Consider the following 22,212-nt stretch of genomic DNA (forward strand, 5'->3'; position numbering starts at 1 on the left):
TCTGCCTTATCATTCCTAAGTATTGCTGATTGTAGATGGTACTAGGATGGGATTATTTTGCCATGGAAATGAAACCTGTGTCCTGTTCTTTAGGTTAATCTTGAATCCCTGGTGAAGTGAACGCAAAGTCTCTAAAGAGGACGGCAGTCCATCCAACTGCTGCAGTGCTCCCGTGTGTTACTGGGACCATCCCGGAGAGTGGCAGACACCATGTGAACTGTGAAGAGACGCAAAGAGTACAGAGTGCATGCTTCCATCTACAGGAAGGTCAGGAATGCTGTTATGGGGAGCAGGGTTAGAATGATGGGGATATAGCCCGGGAAGGGGCGGGGGAGCTTTCTGTGCCACGGGAAATGTCCTAAATCTCAACCCAGAACATGGTTAGATAAAAGTGCAAATATGGGTGAAAATTCATTAAAGTTGTATAGTCAAGATTTGTGTACTTCACTGTAAAACTTACTTCAAATATCTAAAAGACTGGAGTCTGCAGCCACACACTTAAGGAATAACACTTTGCTTAGTCCCAACTCCTGTTTAAGTAAGACAGAGAAAGACTCCACAGTGCGGGTCAGATGTCTTACATTCTGGCTGTAACATGTAGCAGCCTCCAAGTGGAGGTTCTCGCTTCATCGCTGTCACCTTAGATATTCTTCCTTTGTTTAAACACCAAATATTTTAAAAATTGTTTAGAAATGAGTTACATGAAACACAAGGTGGTTTAATTGGGACGTCATTTCCAAAGTAATACAACCTAATTTCAGTTTTATTTTGGAAAGGAGGGAGACGGGTAGTGTTTGAAACGCTGAGAATGTGAAGTGGCTGAAATGAAGGCAGGGCACGACCCGGATGCCAGCGCTGCCCACCCTGCAAGGAGAGGGCGGAGAGGCCACAAGCTTCTCATGCTTCGGGAGTTTCTGTCCATAAATCAATTTTAGGTATTGGGCCTTTCCTTTTCCAATGGGAAGTCGGAGGTTCCACATCAGGATTCCAGCAGCTGTAAATCGGTGAAAACTACAGGCGTATGTGGCCAATCGTTTTGTCGGCGTTGGCCTTGGTACCGCAGGCACGAGGGACCCACAGGAGACCACCCCGCGGGAGCCCCGAGTAACTGGACGGACGCCAAGTCCCCCAGCCCGCTCGGCCCCAGCTCCACCCGCCCGGGCCGCTCTCCGCACCCCACCGGCCTGCCCCGGGCCCGGGAGCATCCCCAGCCCCGGCGTCTGCGGCCTGAACCTGGCAGCGAATTCAAGGAGGAAAGCGCCAGCCGGGGCTACCGTTGATTGGCTGAGCGGGAGGAAACCCGGCAGTGATTGGTTCGCGCCTTCTTCCGCCTCCGGCCGAGTGGGCGGATACGATTGGTGCAGGCGCATCGGCCCGCCCCCGCCCCGCTCCTGCCAGCGCGCGCGGCGTCATTTCCCGGCGTGCAGCGCGCTCGCGCGTCCCCCGCCCGGTAATGTTTTGGCCGCTTCAAGATGGCGGTGCAGGAGTCGGCGGCTCAGTTGTCCATGACCCTGAAGGTCCAGGAGTACCCGACCCTCAAGGTGGGCGCCTGCGCCGCGCAGGCCGAGGGTAGCGATGGCGCCTCCAGCCAGTGCCCATGGGCCGCGAGGGACCGCCCCGGGAGGGCCAGCGGCGAGGGCGGCGGGAGCTGGGCGCGGCCTGACGGGGCCGTGCGGGCTCCTCGGGGGCGTCGGGTCCGCGCCGGGCAGGTGTGACGGAGGCGGCGGCTTTGGCCCTGCCCAACGCCCGACTGTGGTCCCTCTGCCTGAAGAGCTGCGTGAGCCGAGGCAGCGACGACTCTGGCAGCGCGAAGGCTGGCGAATTTGGGGCTGGGGTGGAAGCCGGAGTTTGCGGGGCGTGGGATCTCTGGCGCTCAGGCAGACGGAATGCGTGGCGTGCCCGGCCGGTGCCCGGCCGCCCTCCCGGGAGCCCAGGGCTGGGAGGTGCCGGGTGCGCCGGTCGCTAGGTAGGAGCTGTAGGGAGAAACCTCACGGCCTGATGGCACCCAGCGACCTTTTTGATGGGCGTCACCAAACCTGAAATACAGCTCTTGCCGTCCGGCTGCCGGTTGCGTGACCTTGGGTGGTCACTTAGCCATGTCGCACTTCTTAGAATGAAATTTGTGCTCCTAGTAGAAGAAGCCGATACTTGCTCTTTACCTAGTTAGTAGAGGATTTCATATGAAGCACCTGGGAAGGAATCCTTAAAAGATCAAGGTCATAGCTTTCTCAGAGCTGCGGCTGAGCTTTGTGGTTCTGTGTTGCCTTCCTGGGGAGCTGCGTAGCTTTTCTCTCCTCCCAGGGCGCCCTGGTGTTCCCGTCCGTCTCAGGACGGACGGTGTGGGGACAGGTGTGGAGGATGCAATGTGGCCAGGTTGCTGTGCGTTCCCTCAGCCCCAGGGCCATTCGGCAAAGGGCTGAAGAGCACAGGCTGTGAGCCATCCTGCTGGGGTGTGAATCGGGCTCCTCTGTGTTCATCTTTACTGGGAGACATCAGGGCCCACTTAGTGATTGTTTATTCTTGTCAGATTTAAGCAATGGTAGCGCCTGTGTCACCTCAGGGTGAAATGAGTGACCACGTATTGTTTCAAGCAGTGCCTGGCATTCATTAAAAGGTCCCTGCTACAGTTAGCGCTGCTGAAGCCAGGCTGTACCCTGGTGTAGCTGGTCTTCATAGGAAAGCAGAGGCAAGCTTCTCCTCCTCTTCATTATCTGGCGGTTTATTTCATATTTTTAAAAAGAAACGGGGCCGGGCGCGGTGGCTCAAGCCTGTAATCCCAGCACTTTGGGAGGCCGAGACAGGGGATCACGAGGTCAGGAGATCGAGACCATCCTGGCTAACACCGTGAAACCCCGTCTCTACTAAAAAATACAAAAAACTAGCCGGGCGAGGTGGCGGGCGCCTGTAGTCCCAGCTACTCGGGAGGCTGAGGCAGGAGAATGGCGTAAACCCCGGAGGTGGAGCTTGCAGTGAGCTGAGATCCGGCCACTGCACTCCAGCCTGGGCGATAGAGCGAGACTCCCTCTCAAAAAAAAAAAAAAGAAACGGGGTTTCACTGTTGCCTCCGGTGGTTTTGAATTCCAGGGCTCAATCGATCCTCCTGCCTTGGGCTGACAGGTGTGAGCCACGCGCCCGACCCACTACTGGTTTCGCAGTGGAGTATCATGGTGCTTGCGATGCGTGTCCAGCAAGCACTTCATTTGATCCAGGAAGGGAGGGCAATGTTATTGACGTTACCAAAGGTCTAGCCTCTTGCTAGATCCCTCCAAGATGTAGGTGGTTGGTTTTTAACACTCAGCGACATTGGTGGATCTCTGTTGGTTTAGAGATGGAGACCCTGCAGCTGAGAGAGGTATGTATATACCAGGACATTGTGCTGCCGTTAGTGGGGAACCTTAACCCCTGACCACTTTGTCTCACGCAGTGCACCTCAAGGCCCGTCATTTCAGCTAACACACAAGAAGGCTTGAAGATCAGAACCGCAGTGGTTTGTCACTTTTGGTACTGGCTGGTGAATATGGGAAACACCAGATAGGAAAGGTTTCCAGAAATCCTTTCATTGTGTATTGAAGGAACTAGGAAGGGAGATGGAAGGTCTCTAGAAAGGATTCTTCTTCAGGTCTTCTGCTGTTTTGTAATCATGAATGTAATTTGCGTTCCAGAGTGATTGCATAGCTTCTGATTAAAATAGTCATGCAGATAGTCATACAGGTGAAGAAATCTAGTGTCGTAATTCCTCTGTTGACACTTGTGTCACTACTGAGTTAAAACTTTTTCTCGTAGAAGTTTTCAGGAGTGATTTCTAGTGCATAATGGAGGTGTTTTGCTGGGGAACTAGGGATCCTTGATTTAGAAGCATTTATTAGTATAGAATTAAACAGAATATGCTGAGCTCACAGCTCAAGGCCTGTACTCTTCAGTCTCCAGGAGGGGCCAGTGCGGATGTCAGAGAAGGACCCAAGGGCTGCGGGACTGGGGTTGTGGAAGGTATGGGGTGGATGTCGTGCTTCTTAAGTTTGAGAGCACATCCTCCTGCAGGGTGGTAGGAGCTGGCATGCTCTGGACTGGATCTTCACCTGGTAAGAGTTAAACTGCTTTCCTGCCAAGTGAGTCCTCCACAGACTCACAGAGGATTCCTTCCTCTTCAGAGGGCTTGGTAGCCCTAGGTGGGTTTCAGCAGTAGCACCCGGGATGTCTGCTTCCTCACAGCGTCAGGGCGGCTGGGGCTGGTGGGGCTCCTGGGTGCCTGGCAGGTACTTATTTTTCTATTTTCCTGGTGAAGTGGGAAGAGAATGGAACAGATGTGAATTGCTGCAGTCAACATGCACTGACCTTGGGAACCTCTTTCGTCACCAGCTTCTATTTCCGCCAAAGGGGTGGACCGGCCTGTGAACATTTGGGCTGGATGAGCCTTTGTTGGGGGAGGGGGGTCATGGGAGACTGTGCAGTATAGGATGTTTAGCAGCATCCCTGGTGTCTGCCTGCCAGATGCCAAGAGCATGCCCCCAAAATGTCTCCAGACATTGCTAGATGTGCCCTAGGGGCAAGCATATACCCACAAGAATTGCTGGGCCGGATCCTGCTTTAAGGGACTTATTTCTTCCTCTTACCCAACGGAGATGTGGCTCAGGAGGACTCACCCTTGCATCCTGGCTGTGGCTGTGTCTTTTTTGCTGTCAAATGCTGTGAATGCCATTTGGTGTAGGGTGGTGGGTAATGCCTTGTAGAGGAGGGGAAAGATACATAACTCACCATCTTTTTTTTTTTTTTTCTTTTTTGAGATGGAGTCTCGCTCTGTCGCCCAGGCTGGAGCGCAGTGGTGCAGTCTCGGCTCACTGCAACCTCTGCCTCCCAGATTCAAGCAGTTCTCCTTCCTCAGCCTCCCGAGTAGCTGGGATTACAAGCACCTACCACCATGCCCAGCTAATTTTTTGTATTTTTTAGTAGAGACGCGGTTTCACCATGTTGTCCAGCTGGTCTTGAACTCGTGACCTCAGGAATTCACCATCTTTCAATTCAACATGCATAGGTCACCATTTTGAATTGGAAGCCCTTGTTTTCATTATTTTGTAAAAGGTTTTTTTTTCCCCCGATTATAAAAGTAATTTGATGAGTTGGGTGCGGTGGTGTGCGCCTGTGGTCCCAGCTAATTGAGAGGCTGAGGCGAGAGGATCACTAGAGCCAGGAAATCCAGGCTGTGGTGAACTGAGATTGCGCCTCTGCCCTCCAGTCTGGGTGACAGAGTGAGACCCTGTCTCAAATAATAAATAAAAGTAATTTGTCTTTTCTTCAAGTTACCCTGCTGCACAGAGATAACTTCATTAACATTTTTGTGTATTTACTCCTACTGTTTTCCTTCAGATAGCTGAAGAAAAATAATAATTTAGAGAATTTCACATGGGTGTCTGCACGGCCCAGGGCAGGAAGCAGCGTTCATTACCTAGAGACACTGGTCTGGACCTGGCTCCTCTCTGTGAGCCCCACCTGGGCCCGCAGCTCCAGTGAGTCCTCTCACACCCCAGGTGGTGATGCTGTCCTCTCCCCAGAGGACAGGCTGAGAAACACCGGGCCTGTGGGCGTATTCTCAGGTATCTGAATTCTCTACAGGAAGGTTCGCATGTTCTGCCTTTGGTTTGATGACAGTCTGGTTGCCCAGGCACCGCCCTGATGCCTCACAGTCAGGGTTTGTACCTGTGGTAGGGAGTTTAGGTGCCAGCTGTGTGCCTGAAGTTTTAACTTCTCCTGCACCTTTTGCAGTTTTCTTAACTCCATCTCGGCTGGATTTGGAAGGATCATGTGTTCTCAAGTGTGAGAAACACAGGCAACCACCAAGTGTTTGACTCAAGAGACACACACATTGGGTTGGACTCTGGTGATGCTGTGTCTGAGGAGTCTTAGGCCAGGTCTCCACCTCTTCTGTGGCCAGCTTTTTTGATGTACTTTATCTGCAGTAAAGTCACATAACCCTCTAGAATTCTCCCAGTCTCTAGAGCACAGTGGAAATTCCTTCTGCCCAGAAGAGCCGTGACCTGTCCTTTGTGGCTCCCGGCTCCACTCCCCTCGCCTCTCCCACTGTTCACTGGTGGTTTGGCCCTGGGCCGGCTTCCGCGGCCTCCGCGCTGGCACAGGTCTCGCCTCCCGGGCCTGGGCCTTTCCAGCTGGATGGGCAAGGCTGAGTTGAGGATGTGGACTTGAAGTCACTGCTAGCTGGGGGGTGGTTTTGTGTTTGATTTTTTAAATATTATTTTTTAAACACATCTCAAGTCCAGAAAGGGCTTTTTAATGCCTGATTCACCGTAATGGCCGGGCTAGGCTGGAGGCAGCACCGATGTGAGGCCTGGAGCCACCCTGGGACCTGAGCAGGGCACCGCCGCCAGGCTGCAGAGCAGGGCTGCTGGTGCACTAGCTTCTCGCATGCCCTCCTCCGCAACAGCGATCTGAGAGCCTCCCTCGGCCAGGGATGGTCAGGCCTGGTATGGTCAGACCCTGCACAGTCAGGCCCTGAGCTGCCATGACGGGGAGACAAGTAAGTTCCCTGTCTACACTGCGGTGGGAGGGAGGCATCAGCACAAGTACACACAGACATTTCAGATCCTTTCAAGACACTGATGAGGTTGAGGTGAATGTTGGACAGTGGCAGGAGGTGGGGGCAGGGGTGCGAGGGTGAGCCTCCTCTGGTGAATACGATATTGTGAGCTGGTTGGCAGAGCTAAGTTTTGGGGTGAGGCTCTGTGGACCGTGTTGAAGTCCTGGCTGACTATCACCCCAGTAAGCACACAGCACCATTGGGGTGTTGTGGCTGGGGGTGTCCCAGAACCGTGAAGGGAGGGTCTCACAGCGAGAGTGAGTGCTGGGCAGTGACTCGGTCTGTGGGTACAGGGGTCGGCAGAATGAGAAGCAAGCCCAAGAATTGGCACTAGAATGAAGAGAAGGCCGGCTGGCGCCTGTAGCATGTGACTGCCCCGTCTGCAGGGAGACTGTGCGGCGAGCCCCACCCTCTGGGGGCTTCAGGCGGAGTGGGGATGTCTGGGTGCTGACCTAGGCATCGCAAAGCACACTTCCTGCCAGGGTAACTGCTGATGATTTTTAGGTCTGTTATTTCAGAATCATTATAGCTAGGGGCCATTATTTTGAAAACCTGAACAAAAGAATTATTCACTGTGTTAATACCACATGTAGTGACTGTGGAGCTGAATGTGGCTGAGCAGAAGGAAGTGCCTGCTGTGCTGATGGCTGTGGACCTGGGTCCGGGACCCTGAGTGCTGCCCCGCTCGAGGGAGGAGCTCAGAGCAGTCTCCTTCCTCTCCTCCCAGGCCAAACTTTCTTTTTTTTTTTTTTTTTTTTTTTGAGACGGAGTCTTGCTCTGTCGCCGGGGCTGGAGTGCAGTGGCCGGATCTCAGCTCACTGCAAGCTCCGCCTCCCGGGTTCACGCCATTCTCTTGCCTCAGCCTCCCGAGTAGCTGGGACTACAGACGCCCGCCACCTCGCCCGGCTAGTTTTTTGTACTTTTTTTTTTTAGTAGAGACGGGGTTTCACAGTGTTCGCCAGGATGGTCTCGATCTCCTGACCTCGTGATCCGCCCGTCTCGGCCTCCCAAAGTGCTGGGATTACAGGCTTGAGCCACCGCGCCCGGCCATCCAGGCCAAACTTTCATACCCGACCCTCAGACTTTGCCTCCTACTTCATGCTCACCGATGCCTGTCACGCAGACCCTGCCTGACCTGCACCTGCTTTCACACCCATGGTGGATGAGCCCCCTCAGCCGCGCCTGAACCCCCCTTACCCTCACCTGTACCCCCCTCACCCACGCCTGTACCCCCCTCACCGCTCCTGTACCCCCCTGACCCGCTCCTATAACCCCCTCATCTGTACCTGTACCCCCTCACCTGCTCCTGTACTGCCCTCACCCACGTGTGTACCCCGGTACCCGTGCCGGTACCCCCATCACCCGCGCCTGTACCCCCTCACCCGCACCTGTGCCCCCCACCCGCGCCTGTGCCCCCCTCACCTGCGCCTGTACTGCCCCCACCCGTGCCTGTACCGCCCCCACCCACGTGTGTACCCTCCCACCCGCGCGTGTACCCCCACCCGCGCCTGTGCTCCCCCACCCGTGCCTGTGCCCCCCTCACCCACTCCTGTGCCCCCTCACCTGCTCCTGTGCCCGACTCACCACTCCTGTGCCCCCTCACCGCTCCTGTGCCCGCCTCACCTGCGCCTTTGCCCCATCACTTGTGTCTGCACCGCCCTCACCTGCGCTGCCCTCACCTGCACCTTTGCCCCCCCGACCTGCATCTGGACCGCCCTCACCTGCACTGCCTTCACCTGCATCCCCTCACCAGCGCCTGTGCTACCCTCACCTGCGCCTGTGCTCCCCTCACTCGTGTCTGTGCCCCCCTCACCAGCACCTGTGCCCCTCACCTGCGCCCCCTCACCCACGTCTACACTGCCCTCACCTGTGCTGCTCTCATCTGTGCCCCCCTCACCCACTCCTCCCTCACCTGCATCTGCACCACCCTCATCTGTGCCCCCTCACCCGCGTCTGTGCCACCCTCACCCGTGCCTTTGCCCTCCCACCTGCGCCGTTCCTTACCTGTACCCCCGTCACCCATGCCCGTGCCGTTCCTCACCCATGCCTGTGCCCCCCTCACCTGCGCTGTTGCCCCCCTCCATCTGCGCTGTGCCCCCCTCCATCTGCGCTGTGCCCCCTCACCTGCGCTGTGTGCCCCCCTCCATCTGCGCTGTGGCCCCCTCCATCGCGCTGTGTGCCCCCCTCCATCTGCGCTGTGTGCCCCCCTCCATCTGCGCTGTGTGCCCCCCTCCTCTGCGCTGTGTGCCCCCCTCCATCTGCGCTGTGTGCCCCCCTCCATCTGCGCTGTGCCCCCCTCCATCTGCGCTGTGTGCCCCCCTCCATCTGCGCTGTGTGCCCCCCTCCATCTGCGCTGTGTGCCCCCCCCATCTGCCTGTGCCCCCCTCCATCTGCGCTGTGTCCCCCCTCCATCTGCGCGTGTGCCCCCCTCCATCTGCGCTGTGTCCCCCCTCCATCTGCGCTGTGTGCCCCCCTCCATCTGCGCTGTGTGCCCCCCTCCATCTGCGCTGTGCCCCCCTCCATCTGCGCTGTGTGCCCCCCTCCATCTGCGCTGTGTGCCCCCCTCCATCTGCGCTGTGTGCCCCCCTCCATCTGCGCTGTGCCCCCCTCCATCTGCGCTGTGCCCCCCTCCATCGCGCTGTGTGCCCCCCTCCATCTGCGCTGTGTGCCCCCCTCCATCTGCGCTGTGCCCCCCTCCATCTGCGCTGTGCCCCCCTCCATCTGCGCTGTGTGCCCCCCTCCATCTGCGCTGTGCCCCCCTCCATCTGCGCTGTGTGCCCCCCTCCATCTGCGCTGTGTGCCCCCCTCCATCTGCGCTGTGCCCCCCTCCATCTGCGCTGTGCCCCCCTCCATCTGCGCTGTGCCCCCCTCACCTGCGCTGTGCCCTTGCCTCGCGGCTGCTCCTGCAGTTGACTCTCCCTCTCCTGTTGGCCGGTTTTCCCATTGGCTGTGCGGCTCCCTGGTGTGCAGATGGCTCTTGAGTCTTCTTCTCGTGAACCAAACCACTTCCTAGCCCCATGTCCTCCTCCAGTTATGACTCCCTTTCTCTGCACCTTCCTTATGTCTCTCTTCCTGTTTTACCTCAATCAGGTTTTTGCCCCCCAACATTCCACCCAAATGCTTCTCTTGAGGACAGGATGACGCTCCTGAAAGTGGTCAGTCCACAGCGAACCGCACTGCCTTGAACATTCCCTTCACTTGTCTCCTGTGACACCATCCTCTGGCGCTCCCCACCCCTCGCTGCATGTCCTCACATGCCTGCGCTGTCTTCTCTAGTCTTGGGGACTTTTTGTTCTTTTCTGTCACCAGCCAGCCCTCCAGAGGTCGTGTGGCTTCACAGACGGTCTCCATGCTCCTGTCCTCACACTACTGCCCTCCCCAGGCCTCTCCCTGAGGCCATCTCGGGTAGTCACCTTCGGGAGCTCTCTTCGCATGTCTGGGAGGCAGTTCAAAGATACGATTCCAGGCGCAAAACGAAATGCTGTATCTTGGCCTTGGAGCCCCAGACAAGCCCCAGACCTGCCTTACTAAGCCAGCCTTCCGAAGTCAGTTGACAGTGATGTCCCCTGGCACTTGTTCAATGACAGCCCAGAACTTGGAGGTTTTCTCCATTTCTGTTTCTCACGTTTATCCTTGAGTCCACCATGGCTGCTGGGGCTGCGGCCTTCCAATCGGGAGGAGGGTAAGGGGGAAGGAACAGTGCCGCCCTGCGTGGCCAGCTCCCTGCATGGGCCCTTGGCAGAGATCTTCTCAAGTGTTTACCTTCAGCTCATTACCCAGAGCGTGGGGCTGGCCATTTCTAGCTTAGAAGGAGCCTGAAAAAATACATACATGTGTATGTGTGCGTGTGCGTGCGTGTGTGCATGTGTGTGCGTATGTGTATGTGTGTATGTGTGCGTGTGTACGTATATGTGTGTGTGCGTGTGTGCGTGTGTACGTATATGTGTGTGTGCGTGTGTGTGTTTGTGTGTGTGTGTGGTGTGTATGGAGAGAGAGTGCGCGCCTGAGTATGGGCTCATTGCTGCCCTAAATAAAATTGGGATGTGGTTCCTTTTGCCCTTTGTCCTTTGCCTGCCTGGTTTCCTTTGCAGCACTCGTCACAGTCTGACGTGGTCCCCTGAGTCTCTCTGTGCTTTGGTTGGGCGTCTCCTTTAGAGCGTCTGCTCTGTGAGGGCAGGGGTTGGCCTTTGTTGTCGTTCACTTCGCACGCATGAGTGCCTGGCACAGGAGTCACAGTCAATGGCTGTTGGCCCAACCAATTTCTACCCCGTCTGTCTGGGAAATTTCTAAACTTTGCCTCTCACTTTTCGTCCACTTGCCGCATTCCAGAGTACGTCTTGGTCTCACAGCCTGTCCCCTCATCTGGGTGTGGTCAGCCTCTTGCATTTCCTTTCCGCCTCCCCTCCACCCCTTGCAATGTAGCCCCAGCCCCTGCCCTTCTCTCCTTCCCATTGTTCTAGAACATTCCAGCATGGAAACCCCGCTGTGAAAGGCCCCTGCACTGGCCACAGAAGCAGCACCTAACTGCTGACGAACCTGGTTGCTGGCCTGGAGTGGGTGCGGAGTACTGCCTGGCAGCATGGCCATGCTTCTAGAGGCATTTTAGCACCCTGTACACCAGGTACTGTTCCATATGCCACCTGTTCTCCATGAGCGCCCCTGCGCCTGCCCCCATCCTTGTGCTGTGCTTGTGGCTTGGCCCTGTCTGTTCTCTGCCCACTTGTGCTCACTGTCCTTCCCATTACTGGGGATACGTCATCTGTGCTCCACCTAAGGCCAGCCTTTGTTCATGCACCAGACCCCCTGCCCCGTCCCTGTGACCTGAAGAGGCACACACCGTCTTCTGGTTAACCATGAAGAGGTACACGCACCGTCTTCTGGTTAACTGTCGGCGGGACCCACGGGTCCCCTCTCTCTGAGCGGGCACTGCCTTGGGGTCTCTGGAATTGCTTCTCATCTGGTTTTGCCCCCATCACAGTGCTATAGCTGGGGCACCAGGTAACCTCAAGACACTGCTGAGACCCATGCTGGATTCTTGCTGCCCATCTCGACCTCTCATGGGGCTAGAAGACAGTTCACCCCCTCGGGCTCCCAGAGCACCATCCTTGCGTCTCCCCGGGCTCAGTCCTTGGCCCTGAGTGTTGCTGTGAGTGCCGCTGCCTTGGTGTTCTCACAGGGTCTAGTGGACTCTTAGGACCCTCTGCGTATACTGATGACTCCCAGGCAGGTATCTTCACAACCCCGGAGCCCTGTGTCCGGTAGCCGGTAAAACATACCCACTTGGCAAGGCACCTTGGCATTAAAATTATTATTATTTTTAGAGATGGGGTATCACTCTGGCACCCAGACTGGAGTGCAGTGACATCATCACAGCTCACTGCAGCCTCGACCTCCTAGGCTCAGACGATCTTCCTGCCTCAGCCTCCCGGGTAACTGGCACCACAGATGCCTACCTCCATGCCTGGCTAATTTTTTTTATTTGTAGAGCTAGGTTCTCACTCCGTTATCTAGGCTGGTCTCCATCTCCTGGTCTCAAGCAGTCCTCCCTCCTGGGCCTCCCAAAGTGTTGGAATAACAGGTGTGAGCCACCACGCCCAGCTCCTTGGCATATTTAGATCTGAGCTTTTCATCTTAACACCTGTTGCCCAAACCAATTCTACCAGTCTCCCCTCCCTCGGTCAAATTCTACCAGGTCTCCCCTCCCTCGGTCAGATTCTACCAGTCTCCCCTCCCTCGGTCAGATTCTACCAGTCTCCCCTCCCTCGGTCAAATTCTACCAGTCTCCCCGCCCTCGGTCAAATTCTACCAGTCTCCCCTCCCTTGGTCAAATTCTACCAGTCTCCCCTCCCTCGGTCAGATTCTACCAGTCTCCCCGCCCTCGGTCAAATTCTACCAGTCTCCCCTCCCTTGGTCAAATTCTACCAGTCTCCCCTCCCTCGGTCAATTCTACCAGTCTCCCCTCCCTCGGTCAGATTCTACCAGTCTCCCCTCCCTCGGTCAGATTCTACCCGTCTCCCCTCCCTCGGTCAGATTCTACCAGTCTCCCCCTCCCTCGGTCAGATTCTACCAGTCTCCCCTCCCTCGGTCAGATTCTACCAGTCTCCCCTCCCTCGGTCAGATTCTACCAGGTCTCCCCTCCCTCGTCAGATTCTACCAGGTCTCCCCTCCCTCGGTCAGATTCTACTAGGTCTCCCCTCCCTCGGTCAGATTCTACCAGTCTCCCCTCCCTCGGTCAGCTTCTACCAGTCTCCCCTCCCTCGGTCAGATTCTACCAGTCCTCCCCCCCCTCGGTCAGATTCTACCAGTCTCCCCTCCCTCGGTCAGATTCTACCAGGTCCCCTCCCTCGGTCAGATTCTACCAGTCTCCCCTCCCTCGGTCAGATTCTACCAGGTCTCCCCTCCCTCGGTCAGATTCTACCAGGTCTCCCCTCCCTCGGTCAGATTCTACCAGGTCTCCCCTCCCTCGGTCAGATTCTACCAGGTCTCCCCTCCCTCGGTCAGATTCTACCAGTCTCCCCTCCCTCGGTCAGATTCTACCAGTCTCCCCTCCCTCGGTCAGATTCTACCAGTCTCCCCTCCCTCGGTCAGATTCTACCAGTCTCCCCTCCCTCGGTCAGATTCTACCAGTCTCCCCTCCCTCGGTCAGATTCTACCAGTCTCCCCTCCCTCGGTCAGATTCTACCAGTCTCCCCTCCCTCGGTCAGATTCTACCAGTCTCCCCTCCCTCGGTCAGATTCTACCAGGTCTCCCCTCCCTCGGTCAGATTCTACCAGTCTCCCCTCCCTCGGTCCGATTCTACCAGGTCTCCCCTCCCTCGGTCCGATTCTACCAGTCTCCCCTCCCTCGGTCCGATTCTACCAGGTCTCCCCTCCCTCGGTCAGATTCTACCAGTCTCCCCTCCCTCGGTCAGATTCTACCAGGTCTCCCCTCCCTCGGTCCGATTCTACCAGTCTCCCCTCCCTCGGTCAGATTCTACCAGTCTCCCCTCCCTCGGTCAGATTCTACCAGTCTCCCCTCCCTCGGTCTCGGTCAGGCCAGAACCTGCGGGTTGGCCTTGACACCTCTGTTGTCGCAGCTCGTGCCCAGCCCGTCTGGCCCTCCACCCTGGCGTCAGGACATGCCCAGGCGCAGCTGCTGCTGCTCTTCCCTTCTCTGCCCCTGCAGCTCAAGTCGCATCTCTCTCCGGAATACTGAATAGCCTTCTGGCTGGTCCTGCTCTGCCCATGCCCACCCCAGCTGCCCCAGCGCCAGATCCTGTCATCCTTTTGTTCTAGGAGTTTCCTGTCTTGGGGATGAAGGCCAGGGTTGTTACAGTGGCTCCCAGGGCCTTTGCCCTGTAGGGCGCTGGGCCAGTGGCCTTTCTGCCGCCGCTCAGCCAGGCCAGCATGCTGAGCCCAGGGTTTTAGTGCCACCCTCCTCTGTCTGGAGCGCTCCTCCCACAGATGTCTGTGGTCCCATGTCCTCACCTTCAATCTTTGCCATGTCCGTGGGCCCATGTTCTCACCTCCTTCAGTCTTTGCCGATGTGGGGCCCATGTCCGCACCTCCTTCAATCTTTGCCGATGTCCGTGGGCCCATGTTCTCACCTCCTTCAGTCTTTGCCGATGTGGGGCCCATGTCCGCACCTCCTTCAATCTTTGCCGATGTCTGTGGGCCCATGTTCTCACCTCCTTCAGTCTTTGCCGATGTGGGGCCCATGTTCTCACCTCCTTCAATCTTTGCCGATGTCCGTGGCCCATGTCCGCACCTCCTTCAATCTTTGCCGATGTCTGTGGGCCCATGTTCTCACCTCCTTCAGTCTTTGCCGATGTGGGGCCCATGTTCTCACCTCCTTCAATCTTTGCCGATGTCTGTGGGCCCATGTTCTCACCTCCTTCAGTCTTTGCCGATGTGGGGCCCATGTTCTCACCTCCTTCAATCTTTGCCGATGTCCGTGGGCCCATGTCCGCACCTCCTTCAATCTTTGCCGATGTCTGTGGGCCCATGTTCTCACCTCCTTCAGTCTTTGCCGATGTCCGTGGGCCCATGTTCTCACCTCCTTCAATCTTTGCCGATGTCCGTGGGCCCATGTCCTCACCTCCTTCAGTCTTTGCCGATGTCCGTGGGCCCATGTCCTCACCTCTTTCAATCTTTGTTGAGCTGTCACCTTGTGAAGCTTCTCTGACCCCACTGTTGAAACCGCAGCCCCAGCATCTCCCACTTCCGCCCTTTTCCCTCCTGAGTCATGACTGCTGTCTCACATACGGTATTTGCTCATTTCTGACCACTGGGATTATAAGCTCTTTTGGAGGATAGAGAAGAAATCAATTTTCCAATTAACAAATGAGCAAAATAATATTAAATATTATTTTGGCAATTCTGTCTAAAGCAGCAAGAATTGAAATAGAAGTAAATGTAATCATTGAGAAAGTCAGCACAATAACGGGGCACGCAGTAAGTGCACGAAACCCAGTCGCTGTTCTCTATACCACCGCCAGCCAGTTAGAACACATCCAATTCACCATAACCCAAAGCAGCAGAAACAGACGATCCAGCAGTGTCCTTCGCAGGGAGCCTGACTGCCATGGTGCTATTTCAGTAAAGGCCCGAAGGAAGATTGGCACTAGCAGAGGATGCCGTGTTTCTGCATGAAACCATAATGATACCATGTTGCTCTTTTTGTGTTTGATAAAACATTTCTTATTTATAATGAAAGGGACACCAAGAAGGGCTGGGCCCTGCCAGACACAACAGCCAGGTATGTAACTGCCGAAGTCGTGACCTTGTGGCAGAACAGCTGGCTCCCTTTGAAATATTTTATGGAAAGGTGAGGAAGGAAGCTCTGCTAATGTCGTGTATATGAACTGACATTCCTGCCCGCTTGTGGTCTGTGTGTCGTTTGGTCAGGGAGTGACCCGGGGATGAGGGCACTGGACTGCGTGGGGCACGGCCCCGGCTCTTCCACACTGCTGACTTCCGAATCTGGTGCTGTGTTGTGTGTGTATGTGCCACTGTCACAGGTCACATACCCTTTCCAAGATGGATCAGTGGCTTAAAAAGGTTCCTGCAAGGAAGTGGCTGGCTAAGGTTGAGCCTAACTGGGAGTGCGGAGCTCAGGGCCAACAGTGCTCTTCCCACCGTGAACTTTGTAGGGCGCAACGTCAATCTGGTCACATCCCCTCAGAAGTTGACTGGAAGGGTCTTTTTTTTCAAGAAGCCTCTTGGGGGATTTGAAGCATTTTTGTCCTTTGTGAGCCTCCCTCAGGGTATGTGCTGTGCTTGGGGTGATTAGCTCAGGATGGCAGAAAGCCACCGTGATTACATGCCCTGCACCAGAACATGAGACTGGGCCCTCCAGGACGGAGGGGGATGCAAACTGCCACTCAGGGCTTAATCCAGCACTTCTGGCCCTGTGATGAGCTTTGTGATCACTGTTTAGAAACCTCTTATGGTTAATTGCAAAAGACAAAGAGCCTCATGCCATTGGGGAAATTCTTCCTTCCTGTGTTGGTGAAAACATGATGATGACACACTAAAATGCGTTTCTTTTTGTCAGCAAATTCTGTCAGAGAAGCACAGCAAAGGCTTGAGAAGGTTTGAGGAGGCACATCCTGAAGCTGATGGCACAGTGTGGGGGCAGCGGGCAAGCAGGTGCAGACGTTTCACGCATGTCTCCACTCACGCTACTTGCCACATTCTGTTTCAGTGACGAAATCAGGGAGGATTACTTCTATGAGTCACCGAAGGGGAAGATGTACTGGAGAAAATGTAATTTAACATTCGCTAAGTTGAGAAATCCTGTGATTGTAAAAAGCTGTAATGCAACAAATTACTTAGGAAAAATTGGGGAGATGTGATAAATAAAAGTTTAATTATTTGGTATAACCAGATAAGATAGAACCAGAATTTAAAAGCAAATACCAAGCCAGGCACAGTGGCTTATGGCTGTAATCCCAGCACTTTGGGAGGCTGAGGCAGGAGGATCACTTGAGCCAGGAGCTCCAGGCCGCAGTGAGCTATGATTGTGTCACTGGGCTCCAGCCCGAACAGTGGAGTGAGACCCTGTGTGAATGAAGGAATAAGTAAGTGAATAAGTAAATAAAAACAAATAAGCATTGCACAAGGGACACAGACAAAATGTGTAGAAGGAAAAATGTATTAGGTTGAACCATATATAGTTGTTATTTTTGTAAGTTAAAAATGATGACTTAATAGACCTGTAACAGGTGGTTACTACAAAAAACCTCACAAAGAAAAGCCCAGGACCAGATGGTTTCACTGATGAATTCTGTTAAACATTAAAGAAGAGGCCGGGCGCGGTGGCTCAAGCCTGTAATCCCAGCACTTTGGGAGGCCGAGACGGGCGGATCACGAGGTCAGGAGATCGAGACCATCCTGGCTAATACGGTGAAACCCCGTCTCTACTAAAAATACAAAAACTAGCCGGGCGAGGTGCGGGCGCCTGTAGTCCCAGCTACTCGGGAGGCTGAGGCAGGAGAATGGCGGAAACCCAGGAGGCGGAGCTTGCAGTGAGCTGAGATCTGGCCACTGCACTCCAGTCCAGGCGACAGAGCGAGACTCCGCCTCAAAAAAAAAAAAAAAAAACATTAAAGAAGAATTTACACCAACTCTTCCTAAAAACAGTTAAGGAGGGAGTACGTCCCAACTCCTTCTGTGAGGCCAGTATAACCTTGATATAACCTTGAACCAGACAAATACATCACAAAGCCACAGACCATTGTTCCAGTTGAAAGAAAATAGATGCCATAATCTTCAACAAAATCTTAGCAAACTGAATCTGGTAACATATAGAAAGGATTATGCGTCAGGACTAAGTAGGATTTCCCCCAGAAATGCAAGGTTGGTTCAATGCATGAAAATCAATTTCATGTATCATATTAATAGAATGAAGGACAACAACCACCTAATCATCTCAATAGATGCAACAAAAGCACTTTACAAAATCCAACACCTTTTCATCATACAAACACTCATGCTGGAAAAACCGGGAATAGAAAGGAACTTCCTCAGTCGGATAAAGGGCATCGTGGAAAACCCACAGCTAACATCTTGCTTCATGCCATACAGTAACACTTTCCTCCTAAGAACAGCAACAAGATGAAAGATGTCAGTTCCCATTTACATTTGGCATCATCCTGGGGGCTCTAACTAGGACAGTTAGGCAAGGAAAATAAATAAAAGACATTCATACTGGAAAAGAAAATGTAAAGTTGTAATTGCAGATGACATGATCTTCTATATGGAATTCCTAAGGAACACACTTGGGAACTGGTAGTACTAATAAACTAGTTCGTCAAGGTTGCACAATACAAGATAAGTAAAAATAAGTTATATTTCTTTACCTTGGAAATGATCGAAAAGGAAATTAAAATGTTATTTACAACAGCACCAAAATAATAAGATACTTAGAAATAGGACTTACTGTTATTAAGACAGCAATACTCCCCTAGTTGACCTACAGATTCAATAGATTTTTGTGTCAAAATCTCAGCTGGCCTTTTTGTGGACATTGACAGCTGTTTTGAAAATTCGTGTGGAAATGCGAGGAGCCATCTTTGAGAAAGCAGTTGTGAGGCCTGCGTTTCCTGACTTCAGTGCTTTCCACGGAGCCGTGGTGATGAAGACTGCACGGTGCTGGCAGAGGGGTCGATGTAGATCAGTGGGGTGGAATCACAAAAGGGTTGATGCACGTCAGCGGGGTGGAATCAGAGTCCAGATGTGAACCCATGCATTCGTGGGAATTGAGTTTTAGCGAGGCTGCCAAGATAGGAAAGAATAGTGTTTTCAACAAGTGATGCTGAGATAACTAGATCTCCACAAGCATAAAACGAAGTTGGGCTTCAACCGCACACACTGTATAAAAAAATTAAAATAGGCCGGGCGCGGTGGCTCAAGCCTGTAATCCCAGCACTTTGGGAGGCCGAGACGGGCGGATCACGAGGTCAGGAGATTGAGACCATCCTGGCTAACCCAGTGAAATCCCGTCTCTACTAAAAAATACAAAAAAAACTAGCCGGGCGAGGTGGCGGGCGCCTGTAGTCCCAGCTACTGGGGAGGCTGAGGCAGGAGGATGGTGTAAACCTGGGAGGCAGAGCTTGCAGTGAGCCAAGATCCGGTCACTGCACTCCAGCCTGGGCGACAGAGCAAGACTCCGTCTCAAAAAAAGAAAAAAAAAAAAAATTAAAATGGGTCAGACTTACATGTAAGACCTAAAATTATAAAGCTCTTAAAGATGTAACTTTTCCTGACATGGAATTAGGCAGTGGTTTATTAGCTACAATGCCTAAAACACACACACACATGCACACGCACAAAATAGGTAAACTAGACGACTAAAATGGGAAGGTTGTATTTCAAACCTTCAAAGGACACTGTTGAGGAAGTTTTGCAGACTACTGCTGTGTGCTGAGTGTCTGAGTCCCTCCGGCTCCATGTGCTTAGACCCTAACCTGCCATGGGGTGGTATTTGGAGGTACGGCCTTTGGGAGGTAATTGGGTTTGAAGGTGGTCACGAGGATAGAGACCCAGTGCTGAGGTTAGTGTCCTCATAGGAAGACGAAGAGAACAGGGCACTCTCAGCATGCACATACCTGGGAAGGACCACGTGAGGACATCACCAGGAAGAGGGTCCTCACCGGGAATCCCACCGTGCTGGCACCTTGAGGTCAGACATGCAGCCCTTACAACTGTGAGAAATCAGTGTTTGCTGTTTCAGTCGCCCAGTCTGTGATATTTGTTACAGCAGCCTGAGCTGACTAAAGACAGCTGCTCAGAACAGGGAGAAAATCTTTGCCAGTCATATATCTGTTAAGGGTTTAGTATTCAGAATAGGTTAGGAACTCTTCTAGTTCATTAATACAAAGGCAAAAGAAACCTTTTTTTTTTTTTTGAGGCGGAGTCTCGCTCTGTCACCCAGGCTGGAGTGCAGTGGCGCCATCTTGGCTCATTGCAAGCTCCTCCTCCCGGGTTCACCCCATTCTTCTGCCTCAGCCTCCCGAGTAGCTGGTACTACAGGTGCCCGCCACCATGCCTGACTAATTTTTTTGTATTTTTAGTAGAGACGGGGTTTCACCATGTTAGCCAGGATGGTCTTGATCTCCTGACCTCGTGATCCCCCACCCTGGCCTCCCAAAGTTCTGGGATCACAGGCGTGAGCCACTGCGCCCGGCCAAGAAAACATTTTTTAAATGAGCACACAATTTTAGCAAACTTCTGCAAAGATATACAAATGACCTCTAAGCACATCATTAATCCTTGGGGAAATACAAACTAAAACCATAGTGAGGTGTTGCTTTATACCCCACCAGAAGGGCTGTAGGAAAATCAATGGCGAGTTGTTGGGTGTGAATGTGGGGAATTGAAATCCTCAAACGTAGCCACCTTGGAAAACAACCTGGCCGTTCTTCAGGTGACACACGGAGTTACCGTAGGACCTGGCAGTTCCTCTCCTCAGCTTATCCCCAAGAGCAGTAGAAACTTAAGAATGTCATCCTTGGGCCGGGTGTGGTGGCTCATGCCTGTAATTCCAGCACTTTGGGAGGCCGGGGCGGGTGGATCATGAGGTCAGGAGATTGAGACCATCCTGGTCAACATGGTGAAACACCATCTCTACTAAAAATACAAAAAAAATTAAAAATATTGGCCGGGTGTGGTGGCGTGTACCTGTAGTCCCAGCTACTCGGGAGGCTGAGGCAGGAGGATCGCTTAAACCTGGGAGGCGGAGGTTGTAGTGAGCTGAGATCACGCTACTGCACTCCAGTCTGGGCGACAGTGAGACTCCGTCTCAAAAAAAAAAACAAAAACAAAGAATGCCATCTCCTTCTCGATAGCAGCCAAAGGTCCATCACTTGTGAATTCCTAAACAAATAGGTATATGAATACCCTGGAAGACCGCCATGAAGAGGAATGGTGTTGCTGCATGCCACATCACAGGTGAACCTGGTAAACATGCTAAGTGAGAAAAGCCAGATACGAAAGTCCACATCCCGTGAGATTCCATTTATATGGAATCGGTTGGTGGTTGATTGCCTGGGTCTGAGGGGACTACAGTGGGTTCCTTTTTTGGAGTGATGAATCTTCTGGAAGTAAAGAGTGATTTGTACAACCTTGTGCTTATTCTAAAAACTACTAAATTGTACACATTAAAAGGGTGAATTGTATGACCTGTGAATTCTGTCAGTAAAAATTGGTAAAATTAAAAATGACATTGGGATTTTTTGTATGATTCAGCTTAACAGACAACTGAAGAGCATGCTTGCACCATGCTGGCAGGGCAGGGGGCTCCGACGGCGGGGCGGGGGTTCCAGCAGGGCAGGGGGGGTCCATGGTGTGTAGCTCTGCACATAGGAGTGGGGAGTTTTTAGTCTTGGTCCATAGAAGTAGAATACCTGGGTCAAAGGGTGAGGCCCAGGTTCTGTAGCTCCTGTCAAACCCCACCCACCCTCCTCCCCCTGTTGGTAGTATGGCTCCAGTTTCCTTAACCTCACCCGTGTGTCTTCTGGGAGTCCCATGTGGCTGTCGAGTACTTGAGATGTTGTTGGTCCAAATTGTCGTGTGCTCTCAATGTAAAACACACCCTGGCTTTCCAAGATTTAGTACCAAGAGGGTAAAGAATGTAAAATATCTAATGATTATTTATTATTGTTTTATTTTGTATATTATTTGTAGAGACGGGGGTGCCTATGTTGCCCAGGCTGGTCTCCAACTCCTGGCCTCAAGCAGTCCTCCCACCTTGGCCTCCCAAAGCACAGGGATTCCAGATATGAGTCACCGTGCTTCGCCCTCAAATTGTTTTATTTATTTATTTATTTGAGACAGAGTCTCGCACTGTCGCCCAGGCTGGAGTGTAGTGGCGTGGTCTCCACTTACTGCAAGCTCCGCCTCCCGGTTCACGCCATTTTCCTGCCTCAGCCTCCCGAGTAGCTGGGACTACAGGCCCCCGCCACCTCGCCCGGCTAGTTTTTTTTGTGTTTTTAGTAGAGACGGGGTTCATCGTGTTAGCCAGGATGGGCTCGTTCTCCTGACCTCGTGATCCACCTGCTTCGGCCTCCCAAAGTGCTGGGATTACAGGCGTGAACCACCATGCCTGGCCCCTGATAATTATTTATATTGTTTAAATGAACGTATTTGGGATGAATTGGGTTAAATAAAATATATTAAAATACATTTCATGTGTTTCTTTGTACTATGGCTACTAGAAAATATGAAACTATACAAATGTGGCTCACGTACTGTATTGAATGGTACTGCTTTGTGGCTTTATCCTTTTTTTAATCTGCTTCGGCTTCTGAGAGATGTTTTAAAAACAAAAAACTTGTACTGATATTTCTGTCTTTCCGTAGCCGTCCAGATTTACGATGATTACTAATACTGTGGACCTCTCTTCGCCGTCTGATTTTGCTTTCTGTTTCCTATACTTTTGTCTTTGGTTTTTCATTTCTTTCGGTGGATCGATAAGGTTTTCTTTGTTCCAGTTAATTTCCTCTTGTGGTTTGTCCAGTTCACAGCCATGCTTCAATTGTGGCAAATCAAAAAGGTCTAGATGTCCTCTGGGGAGCACGTTGTCCCTGTGGAGAGCCGCTGCAGTAGGTGAGCCCGGCCCTGGTTAGGGTGCCTTGTGAGTGAGCC

General features: G+C 53.0%; 1 protein-coding gene across 4 annotated transcripts in view; it reads left to right on the plus strand.

Annotated features, from left to right (window-relative positions):
• The first annotated feature begins 1,411 nt into the window (after positions 1 to 1,411).
• The window catches only part of MAEA (macrophage erythroblast attacher, E3 ubiquitin ligase), a 53,641-nt gene continuing 32,840 nt past the window's right edge, over positions 1,412 to 22,212 (plus strand). For all 4 annotated transcript variants that reach the window (XM_033213426.1, XM_033213428.1, XM_033213427.1 and 1 more), the window contains exon 1: positions 1,412 to 1,541. In XM_033213426.1, coding sequence (XP_033069317.1) covers positions 1,473 to 1,541 — 69 coding nt within the window. In that variant the 5' untranslated portion in view covers positions 1,412 to 1,472. The remainder of the gene's footprint in view (positions 1,542 to 22,212) is intronic.

The sequence above is a fragment of the Trachypithecus francoisi genome, unplaced genomic scaffold (genome assembly GCF_009764315.1).
Source record: "Trachypithecus francoisi isolate TF-2019V2 unplaced genomic scaffold, Tfra_2.0 Lachesis_group1, whole genome shotgun sequence".
Taxonomy (NCBI): Eukaryota; Metazoa; Chordata; class Mammalia; order Primates; family Cercopithecidae; genus Trachypithecus; species Trachypithecus francoisi.